We start from the raw sequence: 15,923 nt of genomic DNA, 5'->3' as shown, positions 1-15,923 counted from the left end.
CTTTTGTGTGCCTTTCAGGCAAAGCAGATGTTCCTTGCCAGCAGTGTTCTTCCTCCAGTGCTGTAGCTATAAGACAAGATAAACCGGAGCTACACTATAAACCACATTAGGTATATGATCGCGTTTGTTCTCCAGTTCTGATACAAGTTGTGTGGGTCACAACTCACAAGCTAGACGTACTCGCAACTAGTGGAAAGATAATTGAACACGAGTTAAATGAGAATCCATCTTAAATGTAATCATCTTGGTTTTCTGCTTCCTTCAAAAAAAAAAAAAAAAAAAAAAAAAAAAAAAAAAAACTGGGTTTTTTGCTGTACAAAATGTCTTTGTATATCAAAGACACATTCTTTCATAAACCAAACTCAAACATCATCCAAACCAATAGCTAGCTAGTTAGTCCCTACATTTTCCTAGTTTTCTTTAGTCAAAATTTTTCCGGATTTCCTGTAATTTTTCTTTTCCTTCTACGTCTACAATATAATAAAATGACCACTAATCTTTTTTTGATGAAGGAAAAAAAAAAAAAACCCGAAAATATACAAAACATATACTCCTAAACAGATGAAAAAAATAGCCTAAGCAGATATTATGTACATGAACTGAATACCTTTATTTTATGCTGCATCCATATCTCCCAAACCCATGGAATTCAGAGATACTCACTGAAGTCTTCCATGGCAGTTTCAGCAAAAACCGAAAATATACAAAACATTACCTAACCATCTTTGTTTTACCTTTATACATCAACAACATTTCTAGCCAATACTATTATACAAAGTGCACAGATGCAGCATTATCTTAACTTGTTTCCCTGATGTCTAAACTCGAAGATAATCATCTTTTTGCTTTTACTGGTCAGGCATGTGGTTGAGCATCCAGGATGGAATAAGAGTAGAGTTGTTGCTTCGCGTTGGTGGCTGTGTTGCTTGATCGTCTTCTATAGCACTTCTGCCTGTCCCTGGTCTGCATTTCAAGCATTAAATACATTCAGTTTATGGATAAAGAACCAATAATATACCTGCACAACATCATAATAATCGCGGTAGGAACACACATTAAGGACTTTTGAAACAAATCAAAATTAAACTAGGGTTGGTTAGTTACCCTAGCTACATTGTAATTGATTAATAGCTCATTTAAAGATAATTTTAACTCCATCAAAATCCTTCCCTAAACTATTGCTTTAAAGTTCTATCATGTCGTTCCTACTAGGGTTGGCATCGTCCTCAAAGGTCAACCAAACATTTTCCATCATCTTCCTACACAACGTGTGACACTCCAGTACACCATATGATCAAGCTTTTTCTACTAGCACACCATTTTTTTCCTCTAAATTCGGAATTTGACATGAAAACTACATATAACTGATACAAGTGTGACAAAGTGTGCATTGCTAAATTTCATAATTTGACTTTAAAAGGAAACATTAATATTAGAGAAAATAGCAGAAATTAACAGAATAGGTCATTGAGGACTGACCCTATATTCAATGAGGGCAAAGCCTGAGACATGAGCACAGATGAGTTATTGTCATGTTTATGCTGATCCGGTTCAGGCTGCTGAGCCAACGCCTTCTCTCTCTCCTTCACCTATTTTTAGTTCAGTATACATTGTTCATCTTTAGCAACACAACATATCAAAAGAAAGGTTACAAGTACTTAAGATTGAACATTTTTTTTAAGGTATGAAAAAGAGAGAACTTCTAATTTGAAGTCCTAAAATTGAATTGGTTCATGAATCATGATATAATACCTTCTTGGTTAGCAAGTTGTTGTGATCCTGTAAGGCTTTGTCCTGTCGTATTAAAATGAAGTTATTAGGATACTACAATTTTTTGGAATTTATTTTCGCGATTAGATGCTTTGTCTAGGGCTGCATACCTTCTTCTGAAGCTGAGAAATTGACTCATGCATGAGTTGATTCTGCAAAGATGAACAAATTTGTTAGCTTATTTGCTTATATCTTCTCTAACCAAGCAATTACAATGGAGTACAATAGTTTCTAATGCAAGGTGAAAAAAACAAAATGTTGAGATAGTCTTGGAAATTCTAATTCAATTATACAAACCAATTTACCAGACCTAGACTTGATTAGTATGTATGTAATTAGGTTATCACTAGACTATGATCTAAACCAAAAGTGATCCAAACCAGCCCAAAAATAACTCAGTATGACCAATTTTTATTCAAAGAATACGCTCACAAAGATTTGAACATACATAACAATCCAAGACCCAAATAATTGTGACTGCACTAAAATTGAACAAAATGGTTCATCATCTGATTATAATGTTGTACATAATTAAAATACTCCATTTTAGACCTAGTCCAAATGACCTCTATGCCAAATCTACATATGCTCAATCTTTTTCCATATTTACGTTTGTTAATCTCTAATTATCTATCAGTTGGTTTTGTAGAAGTTAGAGACTATATCTAATTATTGATAAAAAGATATAGATATGCATGTTGTTTAGAAACTTCTTGAACATGGATTATTTATTCATTCTTATTATTCTTACATAAATAAATCCAAACTTTGAGGAGAAAAGACACATTTTGTTCAAGAAAAGATTTAGGTTAGGCAGGCATAACAATGATGTTCATTCAATTAATTAGCCTTACTACGGACCAATAAATATGTTCTACCAAATCTATGGTCAAAATTAGTATGTTTTAACCATTAAAGTCAAATGTGACCTAATATTTAAGAACAAATGTCTCTTAAAATGATCAAAGTATAAAGCGAGTATTGAATTCTCTGCACAAAGCATATCCAAAATAATGATCATAGGCCTCAGGTCTAAGATATATAACATATAAAATTTGACTATAAATTGATATACCATCAGATTGATACAAAGAACGAAAGAGGTAACTAAGTTAGCTCAGAAGATAAGCTAATGCTGCTGTAAAATACCTTCTTTGACCTGATGTGTTTAAGAGCGCTGTCAAGCTGATGCTCTAAATTTTGAAGTTCCTTCAGGTTCAAGGTATCAAGTTCTTCTCCCATGTAATGCCTGCAAAGATAAAAAGGCATAAACTTTTCGACGATAGGATGGTTTCTCCATAGAGCAGCATTTGTTCTGAAAACTTATTACCTGTGATTTTTCTGCAGAATATCAAGCCTAGCCTTGAGCTTTGCATGCTCCAGAGTCCAGCTTACCTAAAAGTAGTAAGCATGATTTATCATCTGAAGCCCATTTATATGTGAAATCTCAACTATTATGTTTGGAACAAGGTAACTTCCATACATGGGAGTCAGGATCAGGAGCAGTAAGCTGTCTTTCTGCATATGAGTATCTTTCGTAGCGCTCGAGGATCTTCTCCATGCTGCTCTTAGGGAAACACCAACACAGACCAGGTCAACAACTTAAAAGAGATATACTTGACATCCAAAAACCATTTGAATGATATCAAAACTTACAGTCCAGTTTAATCATCTGATATCAAAACTTATAGCCCAATACCTTACCAATTATGTAAGTTACTTGGCATCTACTGCATTGGCCTATGATAGAACCACATGCCAAATCCTAGTCCATATATGTTTCAAAATAAGGCTCAGCTTTAATATTAAGCCAATACTACTGGTAAAAAAACAAAACATTAAGCCAATCATATTTTGTACAGTAAAATAGAAACCAGCCCTATAGTATATATGAAAAAGACATGAGGTAACTTGGTTCATCACTTAAGTCAAGGCGAATATTGTTTATTCCAAAACAAAAATAGTTGTCTTCTCCAATTTGCTCACAAACCCAGATTTCGAAAAATTGTTAATTTTTTTTATTTTCGCATACATATAATGACTGATTTTTCATCCCTTGTTTGCAATTATCCAATTAACATTTATTGTTTTAGGATTAAAAACAGTCTCAGATTCATACATGAATTTCGAATGAACTCTTCACATATAATATGTAAATCGATGCATATTTTCAATTTTCATTGATGTGCGAGTGTATTTACGGGACAAAGATTACCATAATGTTGGTTAATCTCATCCATGAATAAACAAACTTGAAGAACAATGATGAACAATGAATAACATTGATGAACAATTTTTTTTATTTTGACTATTTTAATTAAATGTTATTTTTTATTTAATTAAAAACTGATTTTAATAGGTTTTCAAAAAAAAAAAAAAAAAAAATGATTTTAATAAATAAATTTCGAAAATCATAAAATAATTTTCAGAAATTTAATAATTATATTTTGGAAAATAAAAATTGAATTAAAAAAGGAAAATACTAAAAATAGTGTTTGACCAAGGTTAAAAAAAATTTAAAATTTCGACCAATGATAATTAAGTATAGTGATGGTCCAAATAAAGTGGACCACAGTAGAAACATCCATGAGAATAGTATGTCTCATAAATATGCCAAGTTATTCTTACCTTTAGTATATATTCCACATCTCATCTTGTATCTGAAGTGATATCCATATTAAAGAGTTAGGCCCTGTTTGATTCACCTTAAAAAAATAATATTAAGTAAAAATAATTTCAGTTCAGTAAAAATAAGTTCAGTTCAGTAAAATTAATTTCAGTTCAGTAAAAATAATTTCACTTAAGTAAAAATAAGTTCAGTTCAGTAAAATTCAGTTTTCTTAAAGAAGAATTATAATAGAAAATCAGTAAAAATAATTTAAGTTCAGTATAAATAATTTCAGTTCAGTAAAATTAAGTTCAGTTCAGTAAAAATAAGTTCAATTCAGTAAAAATAATTTCAGTTCAGCAAAATTAAGGTGAATCAAACAGAGCCTTATTTTAATTCTTTTATCACTAAATCTTGTACCAAAGATCGCTTGCTCTATGTACTTACGGTATGTTATATTCTATGATTATAGGCTTAGATTGGTCATATAGATTTTTTTAAGAAGAAAAAAAAAAAAGGATTACTTGTCAAACTGTCAAAAGTGAGGTCTCATTTTTAAGTGTTAGAAAAACTGTTTCCTTGATTGTATTCAGTTTGAGGTAAGGTTATATAAAAGGTAGTACTATTAGACTAATTACAAAAGCTAATTACACTTAATTACAATATAATTAAGCCCATTTAAGTACATCAAATATTTCTTGATAGGGTACAATACTTGCTAAGGGCAATACAAAGTACAACTAAGGGAGGGGGATTCTAATACGCAACCTATTGTACATAGGCCCTCACTGTTTGTCACTATATTAAGACTTCATTCATACTTTGATCATGTTAGATATACATATTAAGCTTTTTTTTACGAAATACATAAGTGTTAAATTGTGACTCGAAATCTAGTAGGGCTGACTTTGAACGCTTATATCTCTCAAAATACAACTAATTTTGAGGTGATTCAAGTTGGAGGTGATAGCTTGGTTCAAGAGCTTTCCAAAGATAGGTCATATGCCCAATTCCGATAAGAAACGAGAAAGTTATGACCGTTTTAAAAAAACCTGACGAAGCTGGAAATTTGCAACGAGGCTGCGAGCTATAGCTCTATGCGAGTGAGCTATAGCTCGGCCCTATGAGGACTTGCTGCAGGCATGAGCTAGCTGCCGAGCTATAGCTCGCTAGTTAGGTTATTCTAGGATAATTGATGGAATATTTCCTAAAATTATATCTTTTCTATGACGGCTATTTGAGTATATTTGGGGAACAATTTTAGAGTTTTATTAGGGTTTCCTTGTGTTATAAAAGGACCCTTTAGTTAATCATTTAGATCATACCTTTTTTGAGCCATTAGATTTAGGACTCCTTATATTATTCTCTTGTTTCTTTCTCCATTATAGTGAAGAAGCTCTCGAATCCTCCACCCGTGGATGTAGGTCTATTTTGACCGAACCACGTAAATCCTTGTGTTCTTTATTTAATTATCTTCTTTATTGCTTTTCTCGTTCTTAATTTCATTGACTTGTTCCGCATTATTCAAACACAATTACACCCCTAATTTCCTAACAATATACGAAGTACATAAGAAAAAAACACAATCATGTAGGATTTTGTTAAACATATTTTGTGCTATGTGAAAAGTCATTTATGTTTACTATTTTTAAATATTGATGACTGAAATCGCTAAATAACGAGTATAAAAAGGAAAGTGTTTAATTTAATAAAATCGAGGAAATATATTTTAAACGTGAAGGGAGCTGAGAAATGATCTTTTGTACTCCATTTGAGTTGCACTACTTGAGTCTTGGAACCCCAATTCAGAGTATGCAGATAGGATAATTTGATCTGTCAAAATTTGAGTTTAACATCTTGTAACTTCAATTTTTTCTGAGAAATGATCTTTTGTACTCCAACTTTAGCTGTATGTTACTATTGTTTTACATTGAAATCGGATTTACAACTATGGTCTATCTCTCTCTTTTATTTTTTTGACACAATAGAACCATGATTAAGACTTATCATTAAAGTTTTCAAAAAAAAAAAAAAGAGACCTATCATTAAACGACAGTGAAAATGAATTCAGTCTTACTTTAAGGCTTAACAGTTGTACTAGAGATGAAAATGAAATGACCTTGATAATGATATATTTTGATTGGATATAAATTTTTATTTTAACAAGGTTATTTCATTAAGCATAGTTATATATGGAGATTTACATTAACTTTAACTAAATTTTATGATATAAAAAAATAATAATAATAATTTAACTAAATTTTATGATATAAAAATTAATAATAATAATAATTTAAGTTGATCATTTTTTTTTTTTTGGAGAAAATTTAAGTTGATCATATATTATGGATGTATCAACTTTATTGTATTAAATTTAACTAACTCATTGATTTCTTACAAAAATGATAAAAAAAATAAAATCCATATTGTAAGAAAATTAAAGTTTCGATTTATTAATGAAAAAATGTTTTAATGTACTTATTTACAATTGGAAAGTGATTTTAGTACCAATTATCTCCCTTTTCTATGTCCATCTGAATTTTTTTCACTAACTTTTATCTGTGGTTGACTATGTGAATTTTTTTCACTAACTTTTATCTGTGATTGACTATCATGGATAATTCGGTTAGTGTTATAGCGGGTTACTCGATTAGTGTTAAATGGGTTACACTGTTATAGCTATAGGGATTACTTAGTTAATAATATATATAAGGATTACTTTGTTATTTAATGGTTACTCGATAAATGTAATATACAGTTATTTTAATTTGTTACTATAATAGGGGTTACTATGTTGGGCTTAGTCCATGTTTTACAAACAGTCACACGGTTGTGACCAGCTGCATATAAAAAAATAAAAATAAATAAATAACTCGGCAATAAACGAAAGTGTAGGTATTATTGTATTACTCAAATATTTTCACGTAGAATTACTCTATAGATTAATTAAAATTATGGCATGTTATCTTCACCTTAAAAAATACTTTGTAAATATCAAGTACTTCCTTCATGTTTTAATTAGCGCAGTCAGAAGAATGGATCAAGTGGGAATATGTGAGCGGAAAAAAATGATTAAAAAATAAAGTTAGTAGTAGACTTGAGTGGGGACAATGAAAAGAGAAAGGAATAATATTAAAATGGAGCTTTTCGCAAAAGAAGAAAGTGTAACACTTATTAAAATATGGTCGCATCAAGTAAGTGAACACTTATTAAAATACGGATGGAGTAAAAATAAGTTTTGTAAAAATAATTTCAATTAATTAAAGCTCAGTAACTTTAAAGAACAAATACAATAGAATTAAAAATAAGTTTTAATCAGTAAAATTAAGTTTAATTCAGTTAAAATAATTTCAATTTAGCAAATAAGGTGAAGAAAACATATCCTAAATTTTCAATAATTGAATTAATTAATTCATTATTGTTGTATTCATTCTACGATGGTATTGATTTTCACTAATTGATTATTAATTTTACTAATTGTGTTTTTTAATTGACCAAAATTGTATTTTATTGAATACTACTCCTGATTATAGTCGTATTTGACTTTCATACTATAAAAGCATTGACTTTGACCATATGTTAATAAAATTAATGTTTTGAAAAGTTCGACTCCGTGATTCCTGATACACATACAACCATTGTATGTTGTCCCTACATACAACACCATTAGAAATTTGACACATCAACAGAAAATGGGAGAAAATTAGGAGTCAAATATAAACTGAATTTAATGGAACTTGTGCCTATTATTTTAGCCAATATAAACATGACAAATGAGAATTGTATGTAGGGACCACATACAACAATTGTATGTGTAGCCTTTACCCACTTTATTCGTCTTTGTTTAATACTCTTTATTAAATATACTTTGGTATGCTTCCAAGACTTTCAAAACATATACTATCTCACTTTAACTAAAAATTGATGTTGTACTCTCTCTGTTCCTAAATTACATTCCTATTTCTAGCATTTATTCCTCACATAATAGAGAGAAGTAGGAATGTAATTTAGGGACGGAAGGAGTACTAGTTATACTACAAGTCTACAAGTTATGTGGAACAAATATTTTCTTTCTTTTTAATTTGTCATTTCTTTTTATCTCTCTCAACATCACGTGCATTTTTATCTTTCGATCTACATATAACACTCAAGAAACACATTTTGCTATAAGTCCGTGTCAATTTTTTTTTTTTTTTTTTTTTTTTTTTTTTTTTTTTTTTTTTTGTGCACATAATACAAAATGGAAGTAGTATATACATTTATATAGGAGTGAAAGTAATTCGGATTAAAACTGAATCGAACCAAAAACCAAACCGAATTAGTAATTTGAGTTGGATTCATTTGAAATTCGGATTGGAACGGTTTAGAAAAATTAAAAAAAATATGGATTACGGTTTGGGGTTTAAAATCTGAAACCGATTACAAACCGAAATTTGGATCTATGACATTAAGCCTATTTTCTTTTAGAAAGTATCTCAACTTCTTTCTCCTTTCATGTGTATATATATGTATTTAAAAAAAATAATAATAAAAAAAAATAAAAAAATAAAAAAAAAAACCTCTAATTTTGAATTCTCCTTTCTCAATATCTCACTCTCTCACAAAGATGTAATTAATAAGAAAAGGTTCAACGATTGTAGGAATTTTTTAGATGAAATACGAGTTTCGGGTTTGAATGCGAAAAAATTGAATAAATTTCAATTTGGATTGGATTGTAATTAGAAAAACCGAATTAATTCGGTTTGGTTTGAATTGGACCGAATCCTAATTATATTGATTTACGCGTGTTTTTGTCATAAATTCCTAACTTTATACAATTTCCAAGAGTGTATTTAATGCTTATATATAGCCTTTAGGGCTACATATAGCATCACCAAATTACTGCGAAAAATAAGGTGTCTTTTCGACTCCACTCATCATCAGTAACCTTTCAAATAAATTGAAGCTTTGAAGGCGATTTTGGTGTAGATTATTAGCGGTTTTTCAAGCATCTTAGCGCAAGTAAGTTATCTATGATTTTTTTTTTTTTTTTTTTTTTTTTTTTTTTTTTTTTTTTTTTTTGAAACTAAGTTCTCTATGAATCTTGTACAACTAGTTTACTTCAATTTTTGTTTTTTTTTTTCCTCATAATTTATTGCTAGGTTAAGGGTTTATTTTTAATGCGTAGTAAAATTTTATGGGTATTCATGAATTATGATGCTGAAACTACTGCTTTGTGCTGTTATAGTGTTGAAATTATTTGTTTGTTCTTGTGTTTTAGAATTTTGAACTTCAATTTGGGGTTAATTCAGAATTATTGTTTTTATGCGATTGTATAGTGGACCAACAACATTGTATAGTGGACCAACAACATTGTTCTGATTTCTTAAAATGCAAGGTAAGAAAACCATCTTTTTAATTCAATTATCAACATCAACTTAATGCCTAAAGAATAAATATTTGAAAAAAAAAAAAACAATTTGAAAATTTTTAACTACATCTATGACTTCACCTATTCATACTCATGATTGTATGTAGGCTGAAAAACTTTATTTTCGGAGAGCGAGCAAGAAAAAAACATAAAGTAAATTGGACTATTGGATGAAGATAATATGATCGAAGAAGGCTTGCTTCAATTTTTGGATGTTTGATATTGTTGCTTTTAGATGACAGTTGCTGTTGTTTTGTTTTGGATTTTTGTATTGTTATTTGCTTTTTTTTCTTTTTTTTTTTTTAAAAAAAAGAGTTTTAAAGTTGATATTCACAAATACTGAACTATTTTTTTATACTCCAATTAATGCTTAGGTTGGTTAGTAAGATGGGTTAAATTGTTTGAGAATTAACCATAGATCCCAAATGGTGAAAGAAAAAAGTTGAAGTCCCAAAAGGTGAAAAAGTAAAAAAGTTTAGTCCCTAATTGTTAGCTTAACTCAGAAAATTAGGTCAAAGGATGAAATTTCCGATTTATGTTACTTGATGTTTTCAATTGTTTTCATCGGTAATGTCAATTGATTGGTTTCTTGAAAATTACAGACAAATTTCCCTGGTTTTTTTTTTTTAATCTTCTTCTTTTCCCTCCATTTTTCTGGTTTTCTTTAATGGAAATGATTCATCTATACTACATATTAGAGTAATCACTAGAGGGACACTTGACATGATTTTATGAAAAATCCCTTCAAAATGCTTTTTTTTTTTTTTAAAAAAAAAGGGATATCATTATTAAATTCAAATTTAAAAAAAAATGATACTTAAGTTATTTAATTTCAATTGACTATTATGATATCATACTTTATAAATTTGTGCATTGCATGGGGATAAAACTAGTATTTTTTTATAAAATTGATGCAAAATTTATAGGCCTTGTATTTTATAATGCGTTAGATAGGTTAATTGGTAATTAAATTATAATCAAATGATGATTTTTATGGAGATGGAAGAATCATTTGAACTCGGAAATTACAAGAATATGCATCAATGGCAAACTTCAAAACTTTTGCTTTATAAACGGTATTTTTTTTTTACTTGTAATCAAGATTTTTTTTTTTTTTTTCATTTTTTATTAAATATTAAAGTAAATTTGATAAATGGACAATATGCCAAGATTAAAACTAATTACAATAGCTACAATTTTGTTGTAACCATTGAATAGTCTTCAATGCACAAACAATTTGCAACAACATTATTTTTGATATCCCAAGATTCCCAACTAGGATATACATATCCGCAACATTAGGTGTTAGTAGATCTAGATGCACCCAAAGCTAATTTGCTACTTATTGATGGACTTTTTTTTTTTTTTTTTTTTTTTCTTCTTCTTCTATTGTAAAGCTACTTAAAGGTCCAGTGCATAATATACTTAGATTGGTGAATTGGTCACCAATGAAAATATTGATCATATATATACTAATATATTAAAAGGCGATTCTAAAAAAATATGAAGATAAGAGGATTTGAACTCCAAACCACTTACAGCAAAATTGATTATTTAGTCATCTAATCTAATTATCGAACATGCATGTTATAAATATGAAAAAAATATATATTTATTTTAAAAAAATTAAATCATAAATAACAATGTATATTAATGATTAGCTAGTTTCATATAATAATCCAAAATCTAGTTATATAAAAAAAATTGCATTTTGTAAGACAAAGATTAGTGTGTGCAAATGTGCATATTGCTAATGTATAGCGACATAAAAAATAAAAAATAAAAAAACTAATCAAGTGTATTAGTTATTAAGTTAGGAGAGATTATTATATACACTCGGATGTACCGTACAGTCGTACATCCATGGGTATTTTATACTTATTGATGATTGTTTTTCATTTAATCATCAAATGAAGAGAAGCAATTAACCCTGGGGTTAGTTATATAATTGGGTGTTCAATACACTCGAATGTATATAATAAATTCTAAGTTAGTTATACTCCACCTTCGTCTAGAAATCAATTATAAATGTAATATACACAGATTAAAAATGAATACTATACTTTTGTTTGACATTTCTCTATCCCTGGATCTGTCAAAATGAATACACAGATTAAAAATTGTCAGACCGGCCAAATGTTGGATTTTTAGATTCCATTTTTCCTAAAGTATATATTGCAATATTTGGGTATGACAATTTTTAAGAAAGTGTGAGAGGAAGTGGAAGGGAAAACATCATGCCAAAATCTACTTAATTCATACAACTCCCACTTAATTAACAAACTAGTTAAATTATAACGTGCTAACGCATGAGATTTTTCTAAGCTCCTTCGTTCGTATGTTATTTGATGGTATAATTGTGGATATAATATAAAAATAAAATAGATAATCTTAAGAGATACTCCGTAATAGGTATGTATGTAAGGTAATTTAAAATATATTTATGGATTAAGTTATGATGAATGATTGATAACTCTTCTTAAGAGCGAATTCATTACAAATTTACAATACATCAGAATAATCTTTACATTCTGCATCTAAAAAAAAGATTTTACAGGATGAATGTTTTCTCAACCTCCATCACTTATACTTTGAGATGATTATTTAGATTATTGAGATGATTATGTAGATATTTAGCTATCATCACTAATATTCTACTCTTTGAAATTCTTATTGAGCGCGAGTGAGAGCTTATCATATATAGCCATAATATGGGGTTCTTGAGTGCAAAGTGCTAACTAGAATGGTATGTAGAGGTTAGAGGTCGAGGTAAACAACAAGAGAAGAAAGACATATTTTTACATTAAGTGAAGAAAGATCACTAATTTTACATGATTTTACAATGTATAAAAGTTATCAAATGCAAAATATAAGAGTTTCACAATGTAACTTGAGACATAGGAATCCCATTAAAAATTGTCTTAGAGGAAATATATATATGCCGAAGTTGAAAATTTGTAAAAAAAAAAAAAAAAAAAAATTTAAAGAAAACCTTTTTTTTTAACAAAAAGAAAAACCTATTTATAAATGCTATACTAGGATTTATAAATGATTTATATTCCGTATTATTTATTAATTGGAATTTAAAAATGATAGAACATGTAGTACGTGTACAGAATAAGAGATTCTTAAAAATATGGATACAAGATCTTGGGATGTAAATAATAAAAATTATAAAGTATGAAGTACAATAATCAAGGAAAAGAATTTTTAAAAAATTTGCAACTTTTTTTTGGTAAAATCCAAAAAGTACTTCGTATTCCGTACAACATGTAACTACCATTTCTTACGTAGTAGTGTTATTGTAAGATTGAATTGTAGTGCATGGGTTTTGCCTAAAAAAGCCAAACTATTAGGATCGACTTTTTTGTATAGAAGATGTAAATGTGTAATTGATTTGTATATTGTATTCAAAACTGCAAATTTAAACCTTTTTCATAAAATAGCCAAAAAATAATTCTTTTTTTTTTTTTTTAAAAAAAAAACATTGATTTTGTTGAATTTGTACAATTTTTTTTTTTTAATGCATGTACCATATGTCCATATTGTCTCTTGTATCTTTCATTTGTGGAAAATAAAATTTAAAATTCATTTCCATGTACTTTGTATAGTTTCATAGTATTCCATATGTACTAAAACGAATTAATATAGTCAAATTGTATATTGAAAATAGTTAAAAAGAACAGTGAAAAAATTGGGGTCAAAAACAAAATTAAAGCAAATCAAATTACTCGTACTTAGTCCATTTGTTCTTGTAGCTCTAACATCAAAGAAAACCATTTTGATCAAGATGAAGGTACAAAAGTAATGATGTCTATTGTGCTTAATAGTGAATGAAAGGACTTATATATATTATTTAATTCAAGTTCAAATTTTATCCCCTGCTCATTATATACTTATATAGTAGTAACACTATAGAGTACTTTGTATGTCATAATTTTTTTATATATTAAATTGTGTAATATGAAATATTGTTAAGCAAAATTATGTATGCTAATATTAAGAGAAATTAATGGATGTGTTTTCACATCGTCGTCCTTTATATAGGGAATTAAATGAAATAATAAAAATAACATATAGATTGATATATATTATATACATAACTTTTGTTTAATTTGTTTAAAATAATAATAATAATATAAATTCTTTCAATAAAAATTATGAGTAATACAATATTACTATTTGAGGTTCAAACTTCGAAACTTTGAAATTGTTAAAATGAAATTAATTTAACCTATATTCTCTAAGTAGGTGCCTAAAAATGGAAGAATTTAGGTTTAAACAGAAGAAAACACCTGATCTACATAGAATTTACTAAACTAATCCATACTGTTCATGATCCCTACAAAATCACACGTTCATCCTCTTTCTCTCACCTCTATACTTAGTTTATATTCATAATTTAAATAAATACCAATTGAATTGCACCCCAAAAATTCAATACTTTTAAAAAACAATTACGTCATCAAATTTAAGTTTTTTTTTAAAAAATAAAAAAAATAAAAAAAAAAAATTCTCAGCTTCAATCATGATAAGTATATACAAGTAGGTAAATTACATACCAGGCATCAGAAGCGTACTCGAATAGCTTGCCTTTAGCAGAGAAGATGATAAGAGCAACATCGGCATCGCAGAGTATGGAGATCTCATGTGCCTTCTTCAGCAATCCAATCCGACGCTTTGAGAACGTGACTTGTCGATTGATCTTGTTCTCGATCCTCTTGAGCTGAACCCTACCCCTCCCCATTTCCGAGGGTTTTTCTTATTTTCTCTCTCCTTCCGTACAACAATCTCTCTTTCTCCCTCACTCAATCACTTGCTGATATTAATGATAATAAGTAAGGAATGCGGAAGGAGAGAGAAAATAAGGGACGAGGGAGAAAGAGAGATGATAATATACTTACAAAATTAGTTATATAACAAGTATGATTTTGTAGTAATGTTGGAGGAGAGATAAATCTGCAGGGAGTATATGAGGCAGGAAGGTAGACACGGGAGTAATGAAAGAGAGAGTTGAGATTTGGATGATAAAAAAAGAGTGGTTTTCAAAAGTGGTTTTATAAAACCAGACTGGTTTCGTCAAATGCGTTGTCGACTTTTGATTGGATAGGACGGTTTTTGATATTTGGATTTTTTTTGTGTTTTTATTACTTTAAATGAAAATAATAAGGTGGGGGTCCGTTAATAATATGGGCTTCTAAAAAAGTAAAAAGGATAATAAAAAAAAAAATGTAATCAAGTATTAACTACGAAGTATAAAGGATTTTTGGGGGGTTGGGAATTTTGGTTTTTCCCTTGATTTTTGTACCCCACCAGAATGAATCTAAGGCAGACGGTAAAAAAGGGGGAAAACTTGGAATAGTTAAAGGTTACACGTGTCGATTCATGAGTATCCTGACTAATCAGTACAGTAGTTTTTTATTTTTTTTTCTTTTTTTGGGGCTAGAGTTATATCAAAAATTTTGTACTACCTTGGTCTCCAAAACAACGACCTATTTGGGCTATAATTTTATTTCCAAAAAGAATGACTCATTAGCATTAAAATACCCACCAATTTACAACAATATTTGTGTAAAATTATTTTACTTATTTTTATTTAACTTTATTAATACCTTCGAAATCAACCCAAATGGGTCATTCTTTCAGGGACGGAGGTAGTACAAAAAAATACAAGAGCATCCTCGGGTATCGAAGGAATTGCACGTATCGAAATTCAAAAAAAGTATTGATATGATACAAGTGATAATCCATATAGGGTTCCCAAAATTATTAATAGAAAATCGACCACACGGAGTTAATGACCTAAAAATAAATGTACAAAAAGAATTGAATTGTGTAAACCGAAAACTCAATATTAATCACTGGGTCGGTTCAAGTTGAAACCAGGTCATTATGGGGACCAACTAGGCTGATTGATCGGGTTCGATGGGACTTTTAAATTAGGGTTGATAGATATGTCTTTTTTAAAAAAATTGAGTACGAAAAGCTATGTTAGCCCCTTTAATTGGGAATATCTAAAACATCCTTTTGAATGATAAGGGAGAGGGAAGGCACGAAATTTTTAAAGGACCAAAATAGAGTTTTTGTGTTAGTGCCCCTTTTTTTTACCATGTAGTTGTAGGGAATATTTTCAAA

The 15,923-nt window shown here is 29.0% G+C and overlaps 1 protein-coding gene across 1 annotated transcript; it reads right to left on the bottom strand.

Moving 5' to 3' along the window:
* Nucleotides 1-535: 535 nt before the first annotated feature.
* On the bottom strand, nt 536-14,697 carry LOC145600939 (agamous-like MADS-box protein AGL8 homolog). The gene is made up of 8 exons (XM_081656823.1): nt 14,351-14,697; nt 3,254-3,332; nt 3,101-3,165; nt 2,920-3,019; nt 1,881-1,922; nt 1,753-1,794; nt 1,480-1,589; nt 536-963 (listed from the first exon to the last, which is right to left on the bottom strand). Exons 1-8 carry the CDS (start codon nt 14,533-14,535, stop codon nt 849-851), a joined length of 738 nt encoding a protein of 245 aa, XP_081512949.1. The 5' UTR covers nt 14,536-14,697; the 3' UTR covers nt 536-848.
* Between the last annotated feature and the right edge of the window lie 1,226 nt (nt 14,698-15,923).

Source organism: Chenopodium album, chromosome 2 (genome assembly GCF_948465745.1).
Source record: "Chenopodium album chromosome 2, dcCheAlbu1.1, whole genome shotgun sequence".
Lineage (NCBI taxonomy): Eukaryota > Viridiplantae > Streptophyta > Magnoliopsida > Caryophyllales > Amaranthaceae > Chenopodium > Chenopodium album.
The sequence above is the reverse complement of the archived record's forward strand: the minus strand, read 5'-3'. Positions and strand labels throughout refer to the sequence as shown.

Bases quoted from the DNA above. Each gene is read 5' to 3' on its own strand.
- LOC145600939 (XM_081656823.1), bottom strand. From the start codon at position 14,535: ATGGGGAGGGGTAGGGTTCAGCTCAAGAGGATCGAGAACAAGATCAAT. The intron at 1,590-1,752 runs GTATTATATCAT...AACTAAAAATAG, and splicing joins ACAACTTGCTAACCAAGAAG to GTGAAGGAGAGAGAGAAGGC. The intron at 964-1,479 runs GTCAGTCCTCAA...CTTGAAATGCAG, and splicing joins TTGCCCTCATTGAATATAGG to ACCAGGGACAGGCAGAAGTG.